At 35.4% G+C, this 24,728-nt stretch overlaps 3 protein-coding genes across 9 annotated transcripts; all 3 read left to right on the forward strand.

Annotated features, from left to right (window-relative positions):
* Window positions 1–742: 742 nt before the first annotated feature.
* On the forward strand, window positions 743–4,037 carry LOC104767243 (calmodulin-binding protein 60 C). Of its 3 annotated transcripts, none has more exons than XM_010491288.3 (9): window positions 743–1,044; window positions 1,160–1,295; window positions 1,457–1,532; window positions 1,622–1,680; window positions 1,762–2,255; window positions 2,342–2,502; window positions 2,583–2,780; window positions 2,871–3,048; window positions 3,127–4,037. In XM_010491288.3, the coding sequence occupies exons 2-9, from the start codon at window positions 1,186–1,188 to the stop codon at window positions 3,723–3,725; spliced, it is 1,875 nt and encodes a 624-aa protein (XP_010489590.2). In that variant the 5' UTR covers window positions 743–1,044; window positions 1,160–1,185; the 3' UTR covers window positions 3,726–4,037. The 3 variants fall into 3 exon arrangements, with proteins under 3 accessions (XP_010489590.2, XP_010489592.2, XP_010489591.2); XM_010491290.3 differs by having other exon boundaries at window positions 808–935; XM_010491289.3 differs by having other exon boundaries at window positions 839–1,025.
* A 2,190-nt stretch (window positions 4,038–6,227) lies between these two features.
* On the forward strand, window positions 6,228–11,281 carry LOC104767245 (protein CHROMATIN REMODELING 8). 4 transcript variants are annotated; one of them, XM_010491292.2, is made up of 8 exons: window positions 6,228–6,388; window positions 6,569–6,824; window positions 6,924–7,472; window positions 7,605–8,007; window positions 8,283–9,153; window positions 9,233–9,842; window positions 9,934–10,335; window positions 10,433–11,281. In XM_010491292.2, exons 2-8 carry the CDS (start codon window positions 6,735–6,737, stop codon window positions 11,054–11,056), a joined length of 3,549 nt encoding a protein of 1,182 aa, XP_010489594.2. In that variant the 5' UTR covers window positions 6,228–6,388; window positions 6,569–6,734; the 3' UTR covers window positions 11,057–11,281. The 4 variants fall into 4 exon arrangements, with proteins under 4 accessions (XP_010489594.2, XP_087359080.1, XP_010489593.2 ...); XM_087502954.1 differs by having other exon boundaries at window positions 6,257–6,388; window positions 7,610–8,007; XM_010491291.3 differs by having other exon boundaries at window positions 6,277–6,451.
* Window positions 11,282–11,330: 49 nt separating this feature from the next.
* LOC104767246 (uncharacterized) lies at window positions 11,331–13,482 on the forward strand. 2 transcript variants are annotated; one of them, XM_087502957.1, is made up of 7 exons: window positions 11,331–11,702; window positions 11,964–12,132; window positions 12,335–12,417; window positions 12,513–12,599; window positions 12,716–12,864; window positions 12,954–13,085; window positions 13,158–13,482. In XM_087502957.1, the coding sequence occupies exons 2-7, from the start codon at window positions 11,994–11,996 to the stop codon at window positions 13,345–13,347; spliced, it is 780 nt and encodes a 259-aa protein (XP_087359083.1). In that variant the 5' UTR covers window positions 11,331–11,702; window positions 11,964–11,993; the 3' UTR covers window positions 13,348–13,482. The 2 variants fall into 2 exon arrangements, with proteins under 2 accessions (XP_087359083.1, XP_087359082.1); XM_087502956.1 differs by having other exon boundaries at window positions 11,549–11,702; window positions 11,968–12,132.
* Window positions 13,483–24,728: the final 11,246 nt, after the last annotated feature.

Below are 24,728 nucleotides of genomic sequence, written 5' to 3' on the forward strand. Positions count from 1 at the left end.
CGAGAGAAAAATTTATCCATATTTGCTTCTTCTTCTTCCAAGTCGAAGTTGAAATAGTTCCCCAAATTTCTGGAATATTTTGATATCTGAAATTTTGGGGAAAAAAAGGTTTTGATTGGTAAAAGGGAAGCAAATGGAATCAATTCGTTTAAGGTGATTCTCAACCTTATCATGGGGAAGCCTGCAAATTACTCCGTTGGGAATATGTCGGTGGACAATTGCTTCACCGGAGAAAATAAGAGCAGTTACTAGACCCAAGAGATGCCATAAAGGATAAATCTCGAAGGAGAGAGAACAGAGCATTTTGTTTTTTTTTTCCGACCCCGGGTGTGGGTCATTCTCAGGCTCAAGTAGATTGAAGTTAATTTTATTTTGATAGACCAATCAGAATAATCCCTTAACATAGAGAAGGATTTTATACTAAAAAAATTTCTATACAAAGTTAACATAGAAATGCAGAAATCTATATGATGAACTTTTAACCTTTCCATTGCAATTAGATTTTTTTTATTCATGTAATCTATATTATAACCCATGTTGTAACCCATGTTGAAGCTTATCCTTAATCTTGCTATTGGTGAAATGATGTGGTTGTGGTACTATTATAATCCTTTTTATGAAAAAAGATACAAATAAATTGGTCTTTATACAAAACTAGCATAAAGAATTATTATTTAATCATCAACTTTAGAATATGGCATGTGCTAAAAATACATACACTAGCCGCCGGCCCGAGACTGTCGTCCAATAAGTAAGCAGCAAAGTGACGGCAATTTAAAGCCTAGTGTGGTCTTGTCCGCACGGGATAATTGTCTTAAAATTACTAAAACAAGTCAAAGTACTCAACTAATCACAAAACTAGACAAGTGCTTCAAGTAAAATTAATTTTTGATCTCTCTCTCTCTCTTCTTCAATCCAAAACACCATTTTTTGAGGTATTTTTTCTCTCTCCTTCGGATCGAGTTTTACAAGTTTGTCTTCGGGTTTCTTCGAGAAGCTTAAGTATAAATCATAAATCTTGCTTGGTGGGTTTGATTTGTCGTGGTAAAGTGTTGATTTTTTTTTTTTTTTAGTTTGAAAAACAAAGTTTGAGAGCTAGATTTGTGATTATTTTTATTCTGAGTTGTTCAAGTGTTTTTACTTGCATCGTTCTTTACAGATCGGAGCTTCTAGCAGAGGAGAAAAATGCAGACGAGGTATATGGAGAGGACTAATAGTATGAGAGAGAAGAGAAAATTGGAAGAAGATGATAATCAGCAGCAGCAGCCTGAGCGTAAAAGGCCAGCTCTTGCAAGGTAATTTGTGTTTATGCTTTGTAATCTTAGAAGATGTCTGGCTTTGTTAAATCTGCAATTGATTGCAAGCGTCAGGGGATTTGTAGTCGTATAATTGAAAAAGGGGTTTTATGTATATTGTTTGTCTGTGGATTTGAGAAAGTTATGTATGTTATTTGCAGTGTAATTGTGGAAGCCTTGAAGATGGATAGTTTACAGAGGCTTTGTTCGTCTTTGGAACCGATTCTTCGCCGTGTGGTAAGCTTAATAAGGCTTGTTTACATGTCTTTTGGTGGAGCGTTTCTCTGTCTGGCTTACTGATTTGTTTTGTGGGCATTGTTAAACAGGTAAGTGAAGAGGTGGAGCGGGCATTGGCGAAACTAGGCCCTGCAAGACTTAGTGAAAGGTAACATATGATATAACAGTTGGGGGAAAAGATAAAATTGGTAGTTGGAGTAGTTTGTTTTTCTAATGCTCGAGTTCGCAGGTCGTCTCCTAAGCGAATTGAAGGTATCGGTGGAAGGAACTTGCAGCTGCAATTCAGGTCTAGATTGTCTGTTCCTTTGTTTACTGGAGGGAAGATAGAAGGGGAGCAAGGTGCTGCAATCCATGTTGTACTGTTGGATATGAACACTGGACATGTATTGACAGTAGGACCTGAAGCTTCTGCAAAGCTCGATGTTGTTGTCCTTGACGGTGATTTCAACACTGAAGATGATGAAGGTTGGACTGAAGAAGAATTTGAGGGTCATTTGGTGAAAGAGCGTCAAGGAAAGAGGCCTCTCTTGACCGGTGACGTGCAGGTGACGTTAAAAGAAGGTGTGGGAACACTAGGGGAACTTATCTTTACAGACAATTCGAGTTGGATAAGATGCAGGAAATTCAGACTAGGTTTAAAGGTCTCTTCTGGTTACTGTGAGGGGATGCGTGTACGCGAGGCAAAGACAGAAGCTTTTACCGTGAAGGACCATCGTGGAGAGTGTAAGTTATTGCTTTCATTCTTTCCAATTTCTATCCTGTGATATTAAAATTGCCATTGATTTATCTGACTCTTTGTTTTCCTACAGTGTACAAGAAACATTACCCACCTGCATTGGATGATGAGGTTTGGAGGTTGGAAAAGATTGGAAAGGACGGGGCTTTCCATAAGAAACTCAATAAAGCAGGAATATACAATGTTAAAGAATTCTTGCGTCTAATGGTCAAAGACTCTCAGAAACTGAGAACTGTGAGTGCACGATTCCACTATCTAGTATATTAACAAGATGTTGAAATGGTCATCATGATGACTCTTACTTTTATCTTCAGATTCTTGGAAGTGGCATGTCAAACAGGATGTGGGAGACACTTGCGGAGCATTCCAAGACATGTGTCTTGAGTGAAATGCTTTACGTCTACTATCCTGAGGACTCAGTTGGTGTTGTTTTTAACAATATATACGAGTTTAGTGGTCTTATATCAGGGAAGCAGTATTACTCTGCTGATTCACTTTCTGACAATCAAAAGGTATGTTTGTTGGGTCTTCTGCTTCATATAGATTCATTCACACTTGCTTCGTCTATTGGAAAATAGTAAAAGGTTATATATATAATGCAGGGTTACGTTGATGGACTGGTGAGGAAAGCCTATGAAAACTGGGATCAGGTTATTGAGTATGACAGCAAGTCACTTATGAACTTCAATCAAGTTGGCAAAACAGATGCTATAGATTACTCTATGCCAGTTTCAGTTCCAAGCCAACCATCTACATCTTATTCAGACGTAACTGTCGAAGGTAGAGCCACAAATATCAAATCTTATTTTTCTTTGGTGTGAACCGAATTTAACAGTCATTCATTTGGGGGTTTTACAGCATCAGTGTACAACCAAAGTCCAGCTTCAAGTTTCCCGGGTCAGTCTCAGCTAGCTGATACTACTACATACATGCACTTTGGAAACTCTTCATTTGCACCACAAGACCAGCTAATTAACAACACAAATGAATCACAAAGCATGATTAATAACAACGGTGGTGTGAGATTGGCGTTTGGTCCAGCGACAGGATCCCAAAACCAACAACTGGTTCAGCCTCCTCCTCCTGAGATTAACTCTTACAATGATTGGTCAAATACATGCAACAGAGGAGTTGATGGATTCTTATCAGAAGAAGAGATTAGGGCTAGAAGTAACGAAATGCTGGAGAACGATGATATGCAGCAACTGTTGAGACTCTTTAGCATGAATGGTGGTGACCAGCAAACTCAAATGAACATGGGAGAAGATGGGTTTGGGTTCCACACTTTTGGTGAGACGTCAATGGCTGATTACGAAGAGGACCGTTCAAACTCGGGAAAGGCTGTTGTGGGATGGCTAAAGATCAAAGCAGCCATGAGATGGGGCTTCTTCATCAGAAGGAAAGCCGCACAGAGACGGGCACAGATTGTTCAACTTGATGACGACGACGAACAATAGGGTTCTGGAAGAAGGAAGAGAGACATAAATCTGAAGGTTTCATTTCTGATGATGGTTTTCTTTTAACAGTTTCCCAGAAAAAGAAGTCTTTTGTTTTGGTTTCTTCTTCTTGTGGAGCTTCTTCTTCATTTTGTATAGTATAAAGCTTTGTTCTCTTCTTGTTTGTGCTTATATATGTAATCTCTCTCTTCTTGACCAAGCTTTTTCAAGAACTAAAAACAAAACCTGATGTAATTCTGTTGCATAATCTCTCTGTTGTGTTTCTTTGTGTATGTTTGATAATATTTATTTAAAAATATTTTTTTGTGTGGAGGATTTCATCTATTTTAGCTCTCTGAATTGCTAACCCCGTAAAAAGTGGATAGCTTCAAGAAATATGAATCATCTATATATACATTTTTTAAATACATTTTGTGTTTTATCTTTTATTTGTATTTATTTACAAAGTTCATTCCTAAAAAATTTTCAAAAATATCACTACTTCAGATTTTGTTTCCTAAATATTTTACATTCCATTCCAACAAAAAAAATTACTGTAAAATCAATATGGAAATAGAAACTATAGTATATTTAACCACATCTTCAATTGTGTTTTGAAGATATTCTATCTCTTAATCATTTGGAAACAAAAAAAACAACAATTTGATTTCTATTTTGTTTTCCAAAACCCGTGAGCTTTGATTCTTAAGATAAGAAGAACTTCGATTCACATTTATTTAAATATTATAATTAATCTATATAAACTTAATAAAATTTTAAAATATTACGAATATGTAAAATTAAATAAGTTTAAACTATATAATATGGTTATATAGTAAATAGTTATAAAAAGGACATGTTGGAATTAATAAAATATCATTAAATTTGTGCTAATACGGGATAAATCCTCATTTTATTATTTGTCAACACTATTCATATTAGAATATTTGACATAGACAATTAAGTTAATTTAACTAAGATTGTGTAAAATAATTATATCATTAAGAATAATGTGATTTAATCATAGCATATAAATGACTTATAATGTATTTAGATCCTTTATTTTTCTGTTATAATAATTAAAAATCAAAATAGAATCTCAAATACTAAACAAAACAAACTAAATATAACAAACAAATGGTCATGAAATATATTACGGGTTAAAAATTAATATAAACAATTAGCCGCACAAACGGCCAGGAAATTTAGCGATTTCTCTATTTGATGGATTTAATAAAAATATAAAATATAAATAATAATAAAAATTTATATACACAAAACAAAAAACTCCAAATACACACATGAAAATTAAGTTTGTTTTCTTTCCTTTAAAAAGAAACAAAACATTGCAATTTTCTAGTTTAAGAACAAATATGTAGTACTATTATGTTTGTATCCTTCATCGCCGTTTTTGACATTTTTTCTTGAATAAATATTATCTACAATATTAGTTAATGTTCTCTCTGTTCTAATATATAAAATGTTTTAGGTTTTCTCCTTGGACAATTCTTTGGTTCACCCCTCTTGATTAAGGAAACAAATTATTAATTAAAGAAACAAAATTTGTATTTCATTCAATTTTAAAGTTATTAATTCTAAACATTATATTATAGTTTTTAATTATAACATCTAAATCCAAATTGCTTTTTTATAAACCCAAAACGACATATAATTTTGTTTAATTGTGTAATCTAAACCCTAACCACTCATTTATAAACCCAAACCGACATTTTTTTTAATTGTAAAATCTAAACCCTAACCACTCTTTTATAAACCCAAATCGACATATAAATTTGTTTGAATGTAAAATCTAAACCCTAACCATTCTTTTGTAAACCCAAACCGACATATAATTTTGTTTAATTATAAAATATAAATCCTAACCACTATTTTGTAAACCCAAACCCACATATAATTTTGTTTAATTGTAAAATCTAAACCCTAATCACTATTTTGTAAACCCAAACCCATATATAATTTTGTTTAATTGTAAAATCTACACTCTAACCAATTTTTTTTTATAAACCCAAACCGACCTAATTTCCTTATTAAAAAAATCTTTCCTTAATTTGTTTTGTCTTTTCATTTTATTTTTGATATATTTTATTAATTTGTTTTGTCTTTTCATATTTTATTAATATGATATATTTTATTTTTGATATATTTTATTTTGTTTTGTCTTTTCATTAATATATTTTATTTTATTAATATGATATTGATATATTTTTAATATGATTTGTTTTGATATATTTTTGTTTTGTCTTTTCATTGTATTTTGATTGGTTAGTTAAGAGGGAATGAATAAAAGATATTCACAGGGGGTGAACCCAATATTTTTTCTTTCTCCTTTGTTTCATTTTATTAGATTTTCTCAAATTTTTATGCACAATTTATATTAATTTAATAATTTATGACTATATACAGTTATACTATGCATTATTTTTTATAGTGTTTGAATTTTTATAAATCATAAAATATTTTTTATTTCTGCTTTTAGAAAAGAAAAAAAAACTCTTATATACTGAGACTGATAAAATAAATTGAAATTCATTATTGTAACAAAATAAAATATATACACAAAATAAAACTATATAATTAAAAAAAAAAAAAGTTCCTTTCTCTCTTAATCTTCACATCAATTCTTTCAACTTTTTGACGAAAACAGTTTCGCCTATCGCCGATTAGTGAGTTCCAAAAACTTTCCGATAATTTTGAAGGTTTCCTTGTTTGATTTTTGTCTGCAATTCGTAAGAATCTTGTGATTTGTTCGTCAATCAATCAAGAGAAAAAAAAAAAAAGAAAAACAATGTTGGACTTAGAAAAATTCTAACTTATTTCGCTAATTTTGTTTTTGGGATTTTCAGGAAATAGAAATCATATTGCATACCATGTGTTCGATGTAATGATTGAAAGAGATTACTCTTTGCTGTTTGAAGGAGCTCAATTGTGGTAATTGTTAGGTTTTAGAGGCAGCGAAAGCCAGAAAAAAAAAAAAAACGAAGATTTTGATAATTTTGGCAACTTGATTCAATGGAAGAAGACGAGGATCAGTTTCTGTTGAGTAGCTTAGGTGTGACTTCGGCCAATCCTGAAGATTTAGAACAGACGATACTCGATGAGGTAATCTTTTGCTCATTCGTTTTCCATTGTTTAAGGGTTTTAGGATTTTATGCAAATTTGTATCTAAAGGTTGTTATCATATATATACTCTTTGGTTAGGCAACGAAGAAACTAGATCACGATGAAGGTGGGAGTGTGGAGGAGCAGTCTATCAAGAAGAATCTTGAAGGCAGCAATCAGCTTCCATCCAGCCAGAACGAGCTTTTGAATAAACTGAGGGCTGTTAAGTTTGAGATTGATGCTGTTGCTTCAACTGTTGAGCATGTGGATGAGGTTGCAAATGAAAATGGCTTATTACAGAAACATGATGATGAATCAGATGTTCACGGGTTGCATAGTGGTTCTGTACTACAGCATGCTCTTGCCACAGACCGTCTAAGAAGTCTTAAAAAGAGAAAATTTCAACTAGAAAAAGAATTTGCTGCTCTACATGGTCAGAGTGCGTCTACTAGTAGTGCTGATCGAGAGAATCTTCTGCGAGAACTGGTGAAGGAGAAGAAGACGAAGAAGCCTAGTCTCAAGAGGAAACTGGTAGAGACTCGGAAACCAAGCAGAAGAGATGGGAAGAAGGTGAAAGTAGTCTCCTTTCATGAGGACACAGATTTTGATGCTATTTTCGAAGCAGCTTCAGCAGGTTTTGTTGAAACGGTATGTCCACCTTGTCTTCTAAAGGTTTATATAATTCACTGTGAGATTATGCTCTTTATATGTGGGTCTACTGGGTATGGACAATGCATATATGATAAGACAGTGACTAATTTCAAAGGTATTCTTGTCTAGGAAAGAGATGAATTGGTGAGAAAAGGAATTTTAACTCCGTTTCACAAGCTCGACGGTTTTGAACGCCGACTTCAACAACCTGGACCGTCAAACTCGCGCAACCTACCTGAAGGAGACCACGAAAATGAGGACTCTGGAAGTATTGATAGAGCTGTCCAATCAATGTCGCTGGCTGCAAAGGCTCGCCCTACAACCATGCTACTTGATGCAGAAGACTTGCCAAAGCTTGAACCAAACCCTGCTCCTTTTAGAAGGCTAAGAAAGCTTTACAAGACTCATGATTCTTCGGATAATGAAGCAAAGAAAAGTAAAGCTGGGAAGAAGAGAAAAAAGAAGCGGCCTTTGCCTGAAAGTAAATGGAGAAAGCGAATCTCTCGTGAAGACTCTAGTCTTCAAGAAAGTGGTATGACTGATGTTAATGAAATTACGTCTACTTACAGGTTGCCTGTTTGGGACCTTTGATTAAATTTAATGGCTATTAATTGGAGCGAATGCTTTGGGAAACGTTAAGAATGTGATATTAGATCTTCCATGTTTAGATATTACATGTTATGAATGCATTACTTTGAAGTGTAAGTCCTAACAGTTTCTAACAATGTTAAGCATATGCTATTTTTTCTCACTTGAGTTTATGTAAAGTTACAGTTTTGATGTTGATTTTTCGTTGCTATTTTTCAGAAGATGGAGGGAGAATCTTGGCCACTTCCAGTTGTGAGGAAGAAGACCTAGATGATCTTGATGATGCAGATGACAACGAAACATCTTCTATACAGCTTGAAGGTGGATTAAACATTCCTCAATGCATATTTCGTAATCTTTTTGAGTACCAAAGAGTAGGGGTGCAATGGCTTTGGGAACTTCACTGCCAAAGGGCTGGTGGCATTATCGGGGACGAGATGGGTCTTGGTAAAACTGTGCAAGTCTTATCTTTTCTTGGATCCTTGCATTTCAGTAAGATGTACAAACCAAGTATTATCATATGCCATGTTACGCTATTGCGTCAATGGAGAAGAGAAGCACAGAAATGGTATCCAGATTTTCACGTGGAACTACTCCATGACTCAGCAAAAGATTCTGGGAATGGCAAAGGACAAGGCAAGGCCTCTGAAAGCGATTACGACAGTGAGTGTTCAGTCGATAGTGATCATGAGCAAAAAAGGTCCAAGAACACCAAGAAATGGGATTCTTTGATAAACCGGGTCCTAAATTCTGAGTCGGGGCTCCTCATCACCACATATGAGCAATTGAGGCTGCAGGGTGAGAAGCTGCTCAATATTGAATGGGGTTATGCAGTATTGGACGAAGGCCATCGGATCCGGAACCCAAATTCTGATATTACTTTGGTGTGCAAACAGTTACAGACCGTCCATCGAATAATTATGACTGGGGCACCAATCCAGAATAAACTAACAGAACTCTGGTCCTTGTTCGATTTTGTTTTCCCGGGAAAACTGGGTGTCCTGCCCGTGTTTGAAGCAGAGTTTTCTGTTCCCATAACAGTGGGTGGCTATGCCAATGCTTCTCCCTTACAAGTGTCGACTGCCTATAGGTAATTACATGGTCGGTCTTTTGAATCATGTACTTATCTCGTCACAGTTTGTGTTCTAACAATTCTTGACAATGTGCAGGTGTGCTGTTGTTCTTCGTGATATGATCATGCCTTACCTCCTCCGCCGCATGAAGGCCGATGTGAACGCACATCTTACAAAAAAGACTGAACACGTTCTCTTTTGCAGCCTCACTGTGGAGCAGCGATCTACCTACAGGGCGTTCCTTGCGAGCTCCGAAGTAGAAGAGATCTTTGATGGCAACAAGAATTCGCTTTATGGGATTGATGTGATGCGTAAGATATGCAACCACCCTGATCTACTTGAGAGAGAACATTCTCATCAGAACCCAGATTATGGGAACCCAGAACGCAGTGGGAAGATGAAGGTTGTTGCAGAAGTGCTTAAGGTCTGGAAACAGCAAGGACACCGTGTACTTTTGTTTTCACAGACTCAGCAAATGCTGGACATCCTCGAGAGCTTCTTGGTTGCAAATGAGTATAGTTACCGGAGGATGGATGGTCTTACACCAGTGAAACAGAGAATGGCTTTAATTGATGAGTTTAATAATTCAGATGATGTGTTTGTTTTCGTTCTGACGACGAAGGTGGGTGGTTTGGGAACAAATTTGACTGGTGCGAACAGGGTCATTATCTTTGACCCGGATTGGAACCCCTCAAATGATATGCAGGTAATGTTTTGATTTCAAATGTCGCAGATTCAGTGTTTGAAAAACATGTCATGGCCTTAAGTAATAGTCATTTTTCCGCTCTTTTGGTCAGGCTAGGGAACGTGCATGGCGTATTGGGCAGAAGAAGGATGTTACCATTTACAGATTGATCACTCGAGGCACAATTGAGGAGAAGGTATATCATAGACAGATTTATAAACATTTTCTCACCAATAAGATATTGAAGAATCCACAACAAAGAAGATTCTTCAAAGCTCGGGATATGAAAGATCTTTTCATCTTGAAAGATGATGGCGATAGCAACGCCTCCACGGAAACCTCTAACATCTTCAGTCAGCTGGCTGAAGAGATAAACATCGTAGGGGTTCAATCAGACAATACTGCAGAGGGATCCTCAGAGCAAGCAGATGTGGATACGACTGATAAAACTGGTGAAGCTATGGATGAAGAGACAAATATCTTAAAGAGTCTCTTTGACGCACATGGAATACATGTAAGTACATTAATTATTGCTCATGGAAGCTTCTTCTCCGACTTACTTTTACTAAGTACATTAATTATTGCTCACTCTCCTACAATTGTTAACACAGAGTGCTGTGAATCACGACGCCATTATGAATGCAAACGACGAGGAAGAGAAGATGAGACTTGAACACCAAGCATCTCAAGTGGCACGAAGAGCTGCGGAAGCATTGAGGCAATCACGAATGCTGCGTAGCCGGGAAAGCATCTCAGTGCCCACATGGACGGGAAGATCTGGTTGTGCAGGTGCTCCATCATCTGTACGGAGGAGATTTGGATCAACTGTCAATTCCCGGTTAACCCAGACTGGAGACAAACCATCAGTGATCAAGAACGGAATCAGTGCGGGTCTATCTTCAGGAAAAGCACCAACTTCTGCAGAGCTTCTCAACAGAATCCGCGGAAGCAGAGAACAAGCCATTGGCGTTGGCAATGAGTCTTCATTAACGTCTTCCTCGGGTTCAAGCAGCAGAGTTGGTTCATTGCAGCCCGAGGTCCTGATCAGACAGATATGCAGTTTCGTACAGAGAAAAGGTGGAAGTGCGGACACGACCAGCATCGTCAACCATTTCAGGGATAGCGTTTCTTGTGATGACAAGCCGTTGTTTAAGAATCTCTTGAGGGAAATTGCCACGCTTGAGAAGAACCAAAATAGATCGTTTTGGGTCCTCAAATCAGAGTATAAAGACTAAAAAAAAGAAGTTTTGGATGTCTGTACTGTTCCAGACTGAAGATGGAGAAGGCGACATTAGTATCCCCTTATTCTTTATTACCAAGCTGACGCTTTTCTTAAATTTCTCCCATTTTTTTTACCACCAAAGTCACTTACACTTCCAATTCAAAGTGTACTTTTTTTTTTGTAACATATGATGCCAAAATATATAAAGGAGGAAAAATCTTTAGTAGAGTTAACAAAACGGCCAATGTAGATTACTAGTCTGTAGTACCAAAGTTCATATCCAAGTCGTCTGTATCATATACAGACGTATCTGTTGAAAGTAGAGGTTTCATTAGCTGGTCCCTTCATTAGCCACAGTATCAATTCTTTTTTTCTAACCGAGCAAATTTATTCTGAACCAATCGAGTTTGGTTTGATTTGGTTATCAATTTGGAACCGTACTTCAGATTCTATGCGTTGTTGATTCATCATCATCAAATATTTGGTATCTGACTAAAATACCCTTATTACTGTGAAGATATACAAGAAGCCCTATCTCTCTCTCTCTCTGTGATCATCAGATAACAAACCAACCACTCAGGAGAACAATATCGCCGGGGGGCATCTCCTCCATCACCGTCGTTCGTGCCTATCTTCGCTGCTGCCTTTGCTTCGCAGCGGTGAGTTTTATAATTTCTTGTATTCGCCTTCGTCTTTTATGATCCTGCTTATTGTTATTTTGGTTATCTTCTTCGATCGGTGAACAATTTCACTTTTTGAAAAAATTGGGGAAAACTTAGAATTTACGTAAGATCTGTTGGTTAATAGAAGCTGATATTGAGAAATTTTTTTATTATTTTTGGTTGATCTCGATCGATGGTTTGATGATCTGTAGCTGATAGTATATTTTTTTTTTTTTTTGTCTGATCTTAATTTTGGAGGCAGAGGAAGTGGGAAAACAAAAAACAAAAATGGACAATTGGGAAGATATGAAGATAGTGGCAGAGCAGTGGTCTAAACAAGGAATTGAATTTGTTCAGCAAATACCACCGCCTCAGCTCTATGCTGCTATCGCTGTTCTCTTATTAGCTACCATTTGGCTCTTTTCTGGTAAGTTTAACTTCTTCTTCTTCTTCTCATTGATCTTTCCCTTATCTGGTTTGAGTTAGGTTTTTAGGATTACTGTGGTGATAATTTTGTTAGGTATATAGATTTTTGCTTCATTAGATTAGATGTATCAATTCTATTGCATTATTGTATGTCCTCTGTTTTTGGTTGTTAATGTTGTCTCTTTTGCTGATATCTGCTGCAGTTTGTTTGTTTAGACGTACAAAGTTCAATACTGTACTCCTCTCTGGGCTTAGTGGAAGTGGCAAAACAATGCTATTCTATCAAGTGAGTAATTTTGTGTGTTTTCCAAGAATGCTTTCGACTTTGTTGTTGTGTCATTATAAGATGGTTTGGTTATACGTTTTATTATATTGTGACAGCTACGAGATGGATCTTCGCATCAGGGTGCTGTAACATCAATGGAACCTAATGAAGGCACCTTTGTGCTTCACTATGAAAACATCAAGGTAAAGAAAGATCTTCTTCACTTTGGGGTTTTGTTCAAGAATGTAAAGTGTTTATGGAAACTTGATATATATATATATATATATATATATATATATATTGCCTATGTGCTTGACAGAAAGGAAAAGTAAAGCCTGTTCATCTTGTTGATGTTCCTGGACACTCTCGGCTTAGATCTAAGCTAGAAGAATACTTGCCCCGAGCGGCGGCTATTGTGTTTGTAGTAGATGCATTGGAGTTCCTCCCAAATATTCGCTCAGCTTCAGAGTAAATTAATTCCCACATAGAAGATTATTTGCTTAGGCATTAATGATTCTTAGAGATAGAACACTTAAACATGGTTTGTACTTTTCCAGGTACCTTTACGACATTCTGACAAATGCTAGTGTTGTTAAGAATAAGACCCCGGTTCTGCTTTGCTGTAACAAGACAGATAAAATAACTGCACACACCAAAGATTTCATCCGCAAGCAGATGGAGAAAGAAATGTGAGATTATTGATTCTTATTTGTTTCCAAATCGTTAATGTTCATTTTGTTAATGTGTGTGTTGTTTTGCAGAGAGAAACTTAGGTGTTCGAGGACCGCAGTATCAACAGCTGATATAACGAATGACTTCACTCTCGGGGTTGAAGGAGAAGTGTTCTCCTTTTCGCATTGTCATAACAAGGTCACGGTCGCTGAGGCGTCTGGACTAACAGGAGAAATAGATCAGGTACAAGAGTTCATCAGAGAACACGTTAAGCCATGAGAAACGTGTGATCATCACGAGAGCATATGCTTAAATGCCTTTTTCATTCTTTTGTACATGGGTTATATAATTTGAGCATTGAGCTAGATGGTATTTATTGGAGGACTTTTAATTGTTGAAAACGTGTTTAGTGCATTGACCGGATCTTTTAGAGTTTCATCGAAGAAACCTCACTATCGCCCACAATCATAAATTTGCTTTCTCACATTTTAAATATTTTTCGTAGTAATAAAATCATTGAATAGAATACCGCAATTTGTAAATATAAAGACCGTTTATAAAGTAATCAAAATAATCAAAAGAAAAAGACAGTTTATTTAGTCCTTAAGTATACAAAAAAGCTCACATATATATATCTTAAATAATTATAAGTATACAAAAAAGCTCACATATACTCCAAGAGTATCTAATGAAGCAAATGATGCTTTAACTAAAGCTTTTACAAATGAGGAAATATATCAAGCTGTGTGTTCGATTGGTGATGACAAAGCTCAGGTCCATATGGACTAACAACAAGATTTTACAAGAGTTGTTGGACTACTGTTGGTCCTCAAGTGATTCAAGAAGTTAGAATTTTCTTTGAAACCTCTTACATGAAGCCTAGCATAAATCATACTAACATATGCATGATTCCAAAGATCAAAAATCCACAAACTCTCATAGACTACCGACCTATAGCACTATGCAATGTTCTTTACAAGATAGTGTCTAAATGTTTAGTCCAACGACTAAAACCGCATCTGAATGATATTGTTTCAGAATCACAGGCAGCTTTTATCCCTGGCCGCATTATCCAGGACAATGTAATGATTGCACATGAGATTATGCATTCTTTGAAAGTCCGGAAACGAGTATCTCAAACCTACATGGCGGTGAAAACTGATGTCAGTAAAGCATATGACCGCGTGGAATGAAACTTCATCAAGACGACCTTGAAGATATTTGGCTTCAGTGAACGTTGGATAAGTTGGATCATGGAGGTCGTAACTTCTGTTCACTACTCAGTACTCATCAACGGATCTCCGTATGGACATATTAAACCAACGCGGGGCATTAGACAGGGAGATCCTTTATCTCCCTACCTATTCATTCTCTGTTCAGACATTCTAAGTCATTTAATCACATCAAGGGAACAAGAAGGTGATATCAGAGGAATACGAATTGTAATGGATCTCCAAGCATCACACATTTACAGTTTTCAGATGATTGTCTATTTTTCTGCAAAGCTAATAGGAAAAATTTCCAAGCTTTGAAAGATGTCTTTGATATCTATGAGTACTATTCTGGTCAGAAAATAAATACTTCTAAGTCAATGATAACATTTGGAAGCAGAGTTTATGGGACAACCCAATCTCGACTAATGGCAATCCTAGATATCCCAAATCATGGAGGAGGAGGTAAGTATCTCGGTTTACCGGAACAGTTTGGTCGAAAGAAAAAAGAGATGTTTGCATACATTGTTTATAACGCACTTGTGGATGGACTGCAAGTAAATTATCACCAGCAGGAAAAGAGATCATGATAAAATCAGTTGCTTTAAACTACCATTGGGAATCACTTTTAATGAACTTTTGGTGGGAAAAATTGTCAAACCAGAGAGGTATTCCATGGATAGCTTGGAAAAAGTTACAAGCTTCAAAAAAGGAAGGGGGCTTGGGGTTCAAAGATCTTGCAAAATTCAATGATGCCCTACTGGCAAAGCAAGCATGGAGATTAATCCAATATCCCAACTCTCTGTTTGCTCGCGTAATGAAAAACATATATTACAGAGATGACTCAATATTGGATGCTTGTGCTAGGAAAAATCAATCATATGGATGGTCCTCAATCTTAATCGATTTAGATCTTCTTAAAAAAGGTACTCGTTATATTGTGGGAGATGGAACTAATATACGACTTGGTGTAGACAATGTCATCGCTTCTGATCCTCCAAGACCGATTCAAACTTTAATACCTCAGTCTTCATTACCCCTCGAAAATCTCATTTCCACAACTGGTAATATTCGAGTTTGGGATCAATAAAAACTATCCTCATTGATTCCGGAAGCAGAGCATGCTACAATCCAAAACATTCATTTGTCTCAAGTTAAAGACCAAGATGAACTTATATGGAATTATTCACAATCAGGCGATTACACTGTTAAAACAGGATACTGGTTTCTCACACATTATTCGTTTGATCCTGGCGAAATACCTTTAAGACCTCATGGATCAGTGGAGCTCAAAAACAAAATCTGGAAGTTGGAGATCCTACCAAAGATAAAACATTTCCTCTGGCGCATTGTTACAAGAACTTTACCAGTAACCACACGTTTACTCACAAAGCGTATGAATATCGATACTACATGTCCAAGATGTAACCAAACAGATGAAACAGATCACCATGCCTTATTTTCATGTCCTTTTGCTGCTATGGCATGGCGTATGTCCAACACATCTCTAATAAATATCAACCAATTACCAGCTTCTGTAGAGGAGATCATCTCTGAAATCATATCTCTATCATCTCAGACAACAAACAATTATGACTCTCTATTACCTTTTTCCCTTTTATGGCGCATTTGGAAGGCAAGAAACAATGTCGTTTTCAATAACTTCCGCGAAAGTGAAAGCAAGACAATTATAATGGCAAAATCGGAAACGAAAGAATGGGTTAAAATTATACAACCTAAGGAGCCACTACATAACGTCACCACCAACATAAACTCTTGGACATCACCTATACATCCGTTTATTAAATGCAACTTTGACGCAGGATATAACGATCAGACAAAACAAGGAACATGTGGCTGGATCTTCAGGAACCATCAATGAGAATCATTGGTATGGGTTGCATCTAAACTATCTTATGCAGGATCAACACTAGAAGCCGAGACAAAAAAGCCTATTAATATCTCTACAACAAGCTTGGATCAGAGGATATCAATCAATAGTCTTCGAAAGCGACTGTGAAGTGTTAATCAATCTAGTAAATGATCAACAATCCAATGCTTCTATACGAAATCTCTTGAAAGACATTGCTTTGTGGACTTCACGATTACGACAAACTGCTTTTAACTTTACAAAAAGAGAATGTAATAGTGTAGCAAATGCATTAGCAAAGCATGGATGTATTGACAAAGTTTATTATGTTAACTCTGTATTAAAGCCAATTTGGTTATTGGAAGCTTTGTGTAAAGACATTTGCTAAATTAATAAAATTTACCTTTGAGGAAAAATAAATAAAAAACTTACATAGATACATATAGTAAAACATTATATTTCCATCATATATTCTGATATAATTATGGTTAATTAATAACTAACAACCTAAACAAATATAGTTAAGATAATTTATTGATATATAATTTTTAAATTATTTGACTTTCTTTTATTCAAATTTTTATTATATATTTCTCTAATTCTTTTAGTGGATTACACATTTTTTTTGTTATGATAATATTTAAATTATACATTATATTTTTTATATGCACTGTTAGTTCCAAATCTATTATATCATTCTCTTTTAACGTCATAATTTAATGTTGTAGGTAATAAATATTTTATATGGATGATTTATTTTTGTTAATTTCTATATGATAATTCATTTTTGTTAATTTATGGATATGCTAACTCATTTTCTTATTATAATCAAAAGTTTTAGTCATTACCACGAATTAAGAAATGCTATCTGACAAGTGAATGCACCTAAACTCTTTAATTTTGCAACATGGTATCAAATTTTGTACAAACTATATGATTTTTTCATGCATGTTATTTGGTGGCACAAGTTATGACTCAAAAAAAAAATATAACGTAATAATTATATATATAAGTTTTGTACTTATATATAAATACTTATATGTAATTATTACTTACATTGTTAACTAAATTGCTGTAGCTAGGATACATGGGAATAACAATAGTTAGAAGACCATGCTGGAGCATGCAAGACCTAAGATCGTCTTGGAAGTGGTTTACACCATCATCACCATAAGTGTTTACTAGATCAGCAAGTCTCACCAAGTGAGTATGGAAGTGTACCGGTCACACCCTATTAACAAAAATATTTTTAATAATGAAAAGACACTACAAAATAAAGAGTAGACAATGTATTAAACAAATCATTATCTGAGTGAATCTGGTGATGACAACCGATTTATTATCCTGAATTTCGTTGAGAACGTCAGATCTACAGAGAGACAACGAGTATATTCTGATATATATATATATGACGAGGACGAGCCTGATTACCAGCCAATGCGGATTGGAACTATGCCCAGTAAACGTAGAAACCCTAGGAGGAGGAGGCCGATTACCCTCGATTGGTCCCAGGCCCAATGAACGTAGAAACTCATTAACATCAGAAACTCGGATTGGACCAAACTGACGCTTTTCTTAAATTTTTCCTACGCTTTTCTTAAATTTCTCATATGCTTTTCTTAAACGTAAAAACTCATTAACGTCATAATTTAGTGTTGTAAGGAATAAATATTTTATATGGATGATTTATTTTTGTTAATTTTTATCTGCTAATTCATTTTTTGTTAATTTATGGACATGCTAACTCATTTTCTTATTATAATCAAAAGTTTTAGTCATTACCACGAATTAAAAATGCTATCTCACAAGTGAATGCACCTAAACTCTTTAATTTTGCAACATGGTAAAAAAAAAAATCAAAGCATATATATTACCACTACAAGAAAACATGTGGTTTGTGACCATATTTTGTGACCCTTTTTTTGGTCACTAAAGTTTGAGCCGCTATTGTGACTACTTTGCAACTATTATGTGACTACATGGGATTCAGTGGCTAAAATGTTGGTAATTTACTACAGAATAAAATAGACGGTATATAGTCTCATATTTGCGACTTATTAAAGACTAAAAGTTTACCAAAAATTCAGTCGGAAAAGAGTCACAAACTGAGACTCGTTAATGACTCATATTTTAATCTTAATATTCAAAGAAATATATTTTCAGCAATTTTAGTTGTCGTCCAAAAAGCGTCATAAAATACCCACTTTTTTTGTGACTAACTTTAGAATCATCCATATTTAACAATATAGTCGCAATTGTGTCACAAAATAACATCGATTTCGCTTCTCTATTGTTACTATTTTGCTACTTTTTACCAACTCCTAAAAATTTTAAATTGAAAATTCACATTATATAATGTTAATATGTTAAGTTACATGTTTCTACATTGGTTTGAACTAATACATACACAAAATCTCTATAAAACTCTTGCTTTTCAATGTTGTAAACAAAATATATGTATTTTCCCTAACATGTACAAGTGTTACATGTGGTTTCAATGAAAAGTTGTTAGTATTGTATCTTATAAAACTAATTTATCAAAACATTGTTTTATCTTTTTAAACTTAAAGACTTACTTTACAGTTCGAGCATGAGTGATTGTAAATAGTTAATGTAATTATTTTTGAAATATCTGACTCATAAAAGTATGTCACAAAAGAGTTACATTTTGTGACTATTTTGTTACTAATTAATTTTGCTACTTATTTGCGACTATTTTACTACTAACTTTGGGACTACTTTGCTACTTATTTTGCGATTTTTTTTGCTACTATTACATTTGTGACTACTTTGATATCTACTTACGACTATTTTGCTGACTACTTTACTACTAAATACCTTTGTTAAAACTAAATACATGTAGTCTTCTTAAAACTATTAACTGAATCTAGTCATTTTAATCCTAAACTGTAAGTTAAATTTCTAAACCCAAAAATTATTTATTAATATATATAATACATATATATATATATATATAACCCAGCACTTCAATCTTTTAAAAAAAATACAATCATTGAAAGCCTAAATCTAATTATTTTGAAATATACATTAATTTCTAAAAAAAATTAAATTATTATTATTATTATTAGCTTATTTTTGATAATTCTTGAATTTATATTCTTTCTTAGTTAAAATAAACTAATAATAATTCATGTTTATAAAAGAATATATGGTTTTTATTTATTTTAAAGAAGAAAACTTCTGATTGGCTAATACATCAAGACAGGGATTGCACTTTCGTTTATCATCCACCATTGATTAACTAGATCCAACGGACCAGATCTCTACCTTCTATTTTTTCTTTTCTCTTCTTCTCCTCCTTATCTCGTTTCTTCAAGAATCAAGGTTATGCATTTTTTCAACAATTAGAGTTTAGACACAAAAACACAAATCAACTAACTCATTCACCGTTAACCCTTCATCTCTGCTTATCGATTCTCCTTCTCTCACTTTGTTCCCCATATCTCAAAGCTACATTACATCACGAAGCTTCCGCTTTCACCACCACCAGATCTCGGAGCTTCCGTCGCTACACCCACCAGACCTCGAAGCTTCTGCCGTCGTTCACAACATCATAAATCGAAGCTTTTGTTGTCGTTCACACCAACACATCTTGAAGCTTCCGCCATCCTCAACCTCCAGATCTCGAACTTCTCGCCAACAGATCTCGAATCCTCCACCATCGCATCTCCGGTACTCCGTCTCGAGCGTACTCCTCTTTGCCGACACGTTCCCGATCTCCCTCACCTTTTCCTCCGCTGCCAGAAAAACGCGCCGCCAGCCAAAATTTTCACCGGCCAACCACAACGTCGATACAATAAATATACACATATATTTTCAAATTAATTATTTAATAAAGAAAAATTCTTTTATGTGATTTATATATTAAAATTAAAAATGGTGTAAGGAAAAAAACATAAAAAAAAAACAAAATAAATTATTTTTGTTTTTTTTACTAATTAACTTTGAAACGTCACAAAATAATGGCTAATTATTCGGTCACAAAATAGTGGCTAAGTTTTGTGTCACAACTTAGTCTCTAAATATGGCTACAATACTCGGTTATAATGTAGTCCTAATGTACGACGCTTTATTAGTCTTACTAAACAGTCATAAATTAGCGACTATTTTTCTACTCTTTAAATTTGTGACCAAATTTTAACGACCGTGTAAATTAGTCACTAATTGGTCTTAAACAGTGATTTTGTGACGGTTTTGTGACGCTTTTGATGGTCACAAACAGCTTGTTTTCTTGTAGTGTACGTACTAATTTTTTTTTTTGGTAAATATTACTTACTATTTTGATGCATAAACTGAGATCATATCAAATTCATCACTTTAGCCTTGACAAACTTTTTTAAAAAAGGCAAAGACGCATCATGGTAATGTGTTGCGGAAAATGTCATAGGTGGTTTAGTTTTGAGATTTACACCATACTTGGCTCTCAAACTTGTTTAATTTTTAATATAAATTATTTATTTTAAAGCAATTAAAAACAATAGGAGCAATGGAAAACATGTAAAAAAATGTCTAATTATTGACTTATTGGAGGGCCACAATAGTTTTTACCTTAAAAGAAGGTAAGAAACCACCAAACATGTAAAAAAATGTTCGATGTTAACGCTTCAGGCTTCAAGGAAGAGACGAATTATGGGATACCACCAAAATAAATAATTATGAGAGCATCAACATCTGCAATCTTTACTCCTTTATAGTCGTCAAGGCATAATCCATGAACCTGAAATTAAGTAAATATAATAAATAACAAAAATTAGATCATCTAGTCTGATTGCTAATGAGAGGCTTCAAATTTGAGATATTATGAACTACTTAACCATACAATACATCAATATTCCCCACGGGATACTGAGTCTGAGGAGTCAAAATCTGAGGTGTTCGAGCCGGATTACGAGGGTATGTAGTCGACTTTTTGCTCGAAATCGAAACTATACCAAAGATTCGATCTACGATTTGACTCAAACTAAGTTTCGAGATCGAAGACCGAATTAAGCAATAGGTCGACACAAGCTTCCATCCAAGGGTTACATATGAGCATAGGTCCTGTCCAACGGTTTTCAAGACTTAACCGCGTAAATATGTCGATGAGACATTCCATATTCAACTCAGCCCAGTCACGGCTGAGCCCTGATCCGATCTTTCTCTCATCCTTGTCGTTATAAATAAACTGTCTTTTTCTTTTGCCCGAGATATCTTTATTGTTCCTATTATTTATAAGATTAATCAAAAGGTAGGCGAATAAAATGAAGACACTTGTGGCGTTTTACTTTGTAGATTTTGATACAACTTTAATCCTTAAAGAGTGGTAGGGGGGTGAAGAATAATCAAAGACATGAATGAAGCTCTTTGTCCGTGTATCTCTTTGTAATCTGTATGCAAGTTCTATCTGCTATGATTGATCAGGCTGCATTGGAGAAAAGGATTGGCTATCACCCTAGGTGTCAAAACATCCAGTTAACACATTTGTGTTTTGCTGATGATCTGTTAGTATTTACAGATGGAACACAAACTTTACTTGAGGGAATTCTTCAGATTTTTCACAACTTTGCAGAGTTTTCGGGTTTGAATATTAGTCTTGAGAAATCAACTCTCTATATGGCAGGAGTTAAAGACAGTGCAAAGGAGCAGATTCTGAGCTCTTTCCCTTTTGCAACTGGTTCCCTCCCGGTTCGCTACCTTGGCCTACCGCTTCTCACCAAGCGTATGACAGCCTCCGACTACTCACCACTGCTGGAGCGCATCAGGGAAAGAATAGGGTCCTGAACAGCAATACACCTCTCTTTTGCTGGCCGTTTACAGCTCATTAACTTAGTTATTCATAGTCTCACAAATTTTTGGGATGTCTGCGTATCGTTTACCGAGTGCATGTCTCAAGGAGATAGATAGTTTATGCTCTGCTTTCCTGTGGTTTGGACCCATGTTAAACAAAAAAAAGCTAAAGTAGCTTGGACCGATGTCTGTTTACCAAAGGAGGAAGGGGGACTGGGGCTACGTTCTTTGTAGGAGGCTAACAAAGTAAGTTGCCTAAAGCTCATTTGGCGAATCTTATCAACAAATGCCCTCTAGGTAAAATGGATCCGGACTTATCTGATGACCAAGGGTTCATTTTGGTCACTGAAGAGTAATCCCGCTGTGGGCTCATGGATGTGGAAAAAACTATTAAACTACCGCGCTATGGTTTCGGGTTTTGTTCCCTATGAGGTTCAGAATGTACGGAGTATCTCATTTTGGCATGATCATTGGTCGCCACTTGGATGTTTGATTGATATGGCAGATCAAAGGGGATGCGTTGATATGGGAATAAGCTTACATACTACAGTGGCTGAAGCTTTATCTCACAAAAAACGAAGGCATAGAGTCACTTATCTGAATCAAATCGAGGAAGCTCTTGAAACAGTCCGTGCCAAGGCCATATGCAAGTCTAATCTCTTGTTTGCTACTTGCTGAGCAGAACAATGAGTTATTACTAATGAACAGTGCAATGAGCAGAACAATGAGTTATTACTAATGAACAGTGCAATGAGACCTCCTGGTATTGCTCCATTATCAGAAGCTCACAAGGTTGATATAACCAAGAAAGAGCCTAAAGAGATTAAAGAGTCTAACTACGTCCATATAAGCAAGTATCACGGCCGTGGCCGTGGTGAAAGAGGACGTGGTGGTCGTGGCAATTACCATGGAAATAATTATGATGGTCATGGCCGTGAGAATCGATCAAACTGCGGTCGTGGTCGAGGTAGAGGCTGCGGAATTTTCAAACCGCAACATAAGACCAAATCCATTTGCCATAGATGTGGTATGGAGAATCATTGGGTAAAGACATGCAGAACACCTAATCATTTTGTTGATCTCTATCAAGAGAATTTGAAAAAAGAATCCATAAGCTAATCTGGTTCATCTTGATGGTGAAGGAGATTTCGACCATGAGAATGATGACCAATTGGATTATGAGACTTCGGATTGTCTATGAGAGGATAATTAAATTTAAAATATTGTCTTGATTTGATTTCCATGTTTCATGCTTTGAATTTTATTGGATTATGATTTTAGTTTAAATTCAATTATTTTATTTCCTTCAATATATTTTTGTTTGTTTTATTCTTTTATGTCTAAAACATAATTCTTGTCCATATTGAGAAATGGTTGAGGACAAGAATATAATTGTGGTGGATAGTGGATTAAGCAACACAATTTTAAATGATAAGAGATATTTTGCAAAATCTCATTTTGAAAAATGCCAATATTAGCACAATAGCGGGTATAGCAAGTTTAATTGAAGGCTATGGCCAGGCAAACATCTTGAAATAAGTGATGCTTTATATTCACCCAGCTTATTGAGTTTCAAAGATATTCGTTTGAATGGTTTCCATGTTGAAACTAAGGGTGAAGGAAACTTAGAGATCTTATATATTACTGAAATCACCCAAGGATCTAAGAAAATCCTAGAGACTATACCCGCATTATCTACTGGTCTTTACCATGCTAAAATTGATATGATAGAAGCTAATATGGCAATGAACAAGATGTTCAATGAACAATCCACTTTATGGCATGATCGACTTGGCCATCCGGGTTCTAACATGATGTGTAAGCTGATATTAAATTCAAATGGGCACAATCTTAAAGAGAGACGAGTTATCCCTAAAAATCTCACGTGTGTAGAATGTACACAAGGGAAACTCATTATAAGGCCATCACCAGTTAAAGTAACTAAAGAGATTTTTCACTTAAGACTATACGTCTAGATAATGCTGGTGAATTTACATCCCAAGCGTTTAATGATTATTGTATGTCCATGGGGGTAAGTGTGGAACATCCTGTGGTACATGTACATACACAGAATGGATTAGCTGAATCCTTCATTAAACAAATTCAATTGATTGCTCGACCATTACTCATGAGGTCGAAGCTTCCTGTGTCGGCTTGGGGACACGCAGTATTACATGCATCAGAGCTTATACGCATCAGGCCATCTAGTGAGCATAAATATTTGTCATCCCAATTACTAACGGGTCATGAGCCAGACATATCCCATCTAAAGACATTTGGGTGTGCCGTTTATGTACCTATTGCTCCACCACAGAGAACAAAGATGGGACCTCAAAGGGGGATGGGAATATATGTTGGATATGATTCTCCCACCATTAGTAAGTATCTAGAGCCAACTACGGGTGATTTATTTAAGGCTAGATACGCGGATTGTCAGTTTGCTGAATCTGAATTTCCTATGTTGGGTGGAGAGATAAACAAGCTGGTCAAAGAAATATCATGGAATCAAACATCCTTAAATTGGCAAGATCCTCGGACTCTAGCATGTGAGGCAGAGGTCCAAAAGATTATACATTTACAAAAGCTAGCTAATCAATTGTCAGATTCCTTTGCTGACCCAAAGAGAGTTATGAAATCGTACATACCAGCTTGTAATGCACCAGTACGTATTGATGTTCAAAAGGAACACAATCAACTTTCTACAGATTCTAAGGCACGTTTGAAACATGGTAGAACAATAGGTTCCAAAGATAAGAACCCTCGAAAATCTAAGAAAGATGCAAATAAAACCG

This window comes from Camelina sativa, chromosome 19 (genome assembly GCF_030686135.1).
Source record: "Camelina sativa cultivar CO46 ecotype springtype chromosome 19, ASM3068613v1".
Classification (NCBI taxonomy): domain Eukaryota; kingdom Viridiplantae; phylum Streptophyta; class Magnoliopsida; order Brassicales; family Brassicaceae; genus Camelina; species Camelina sativa.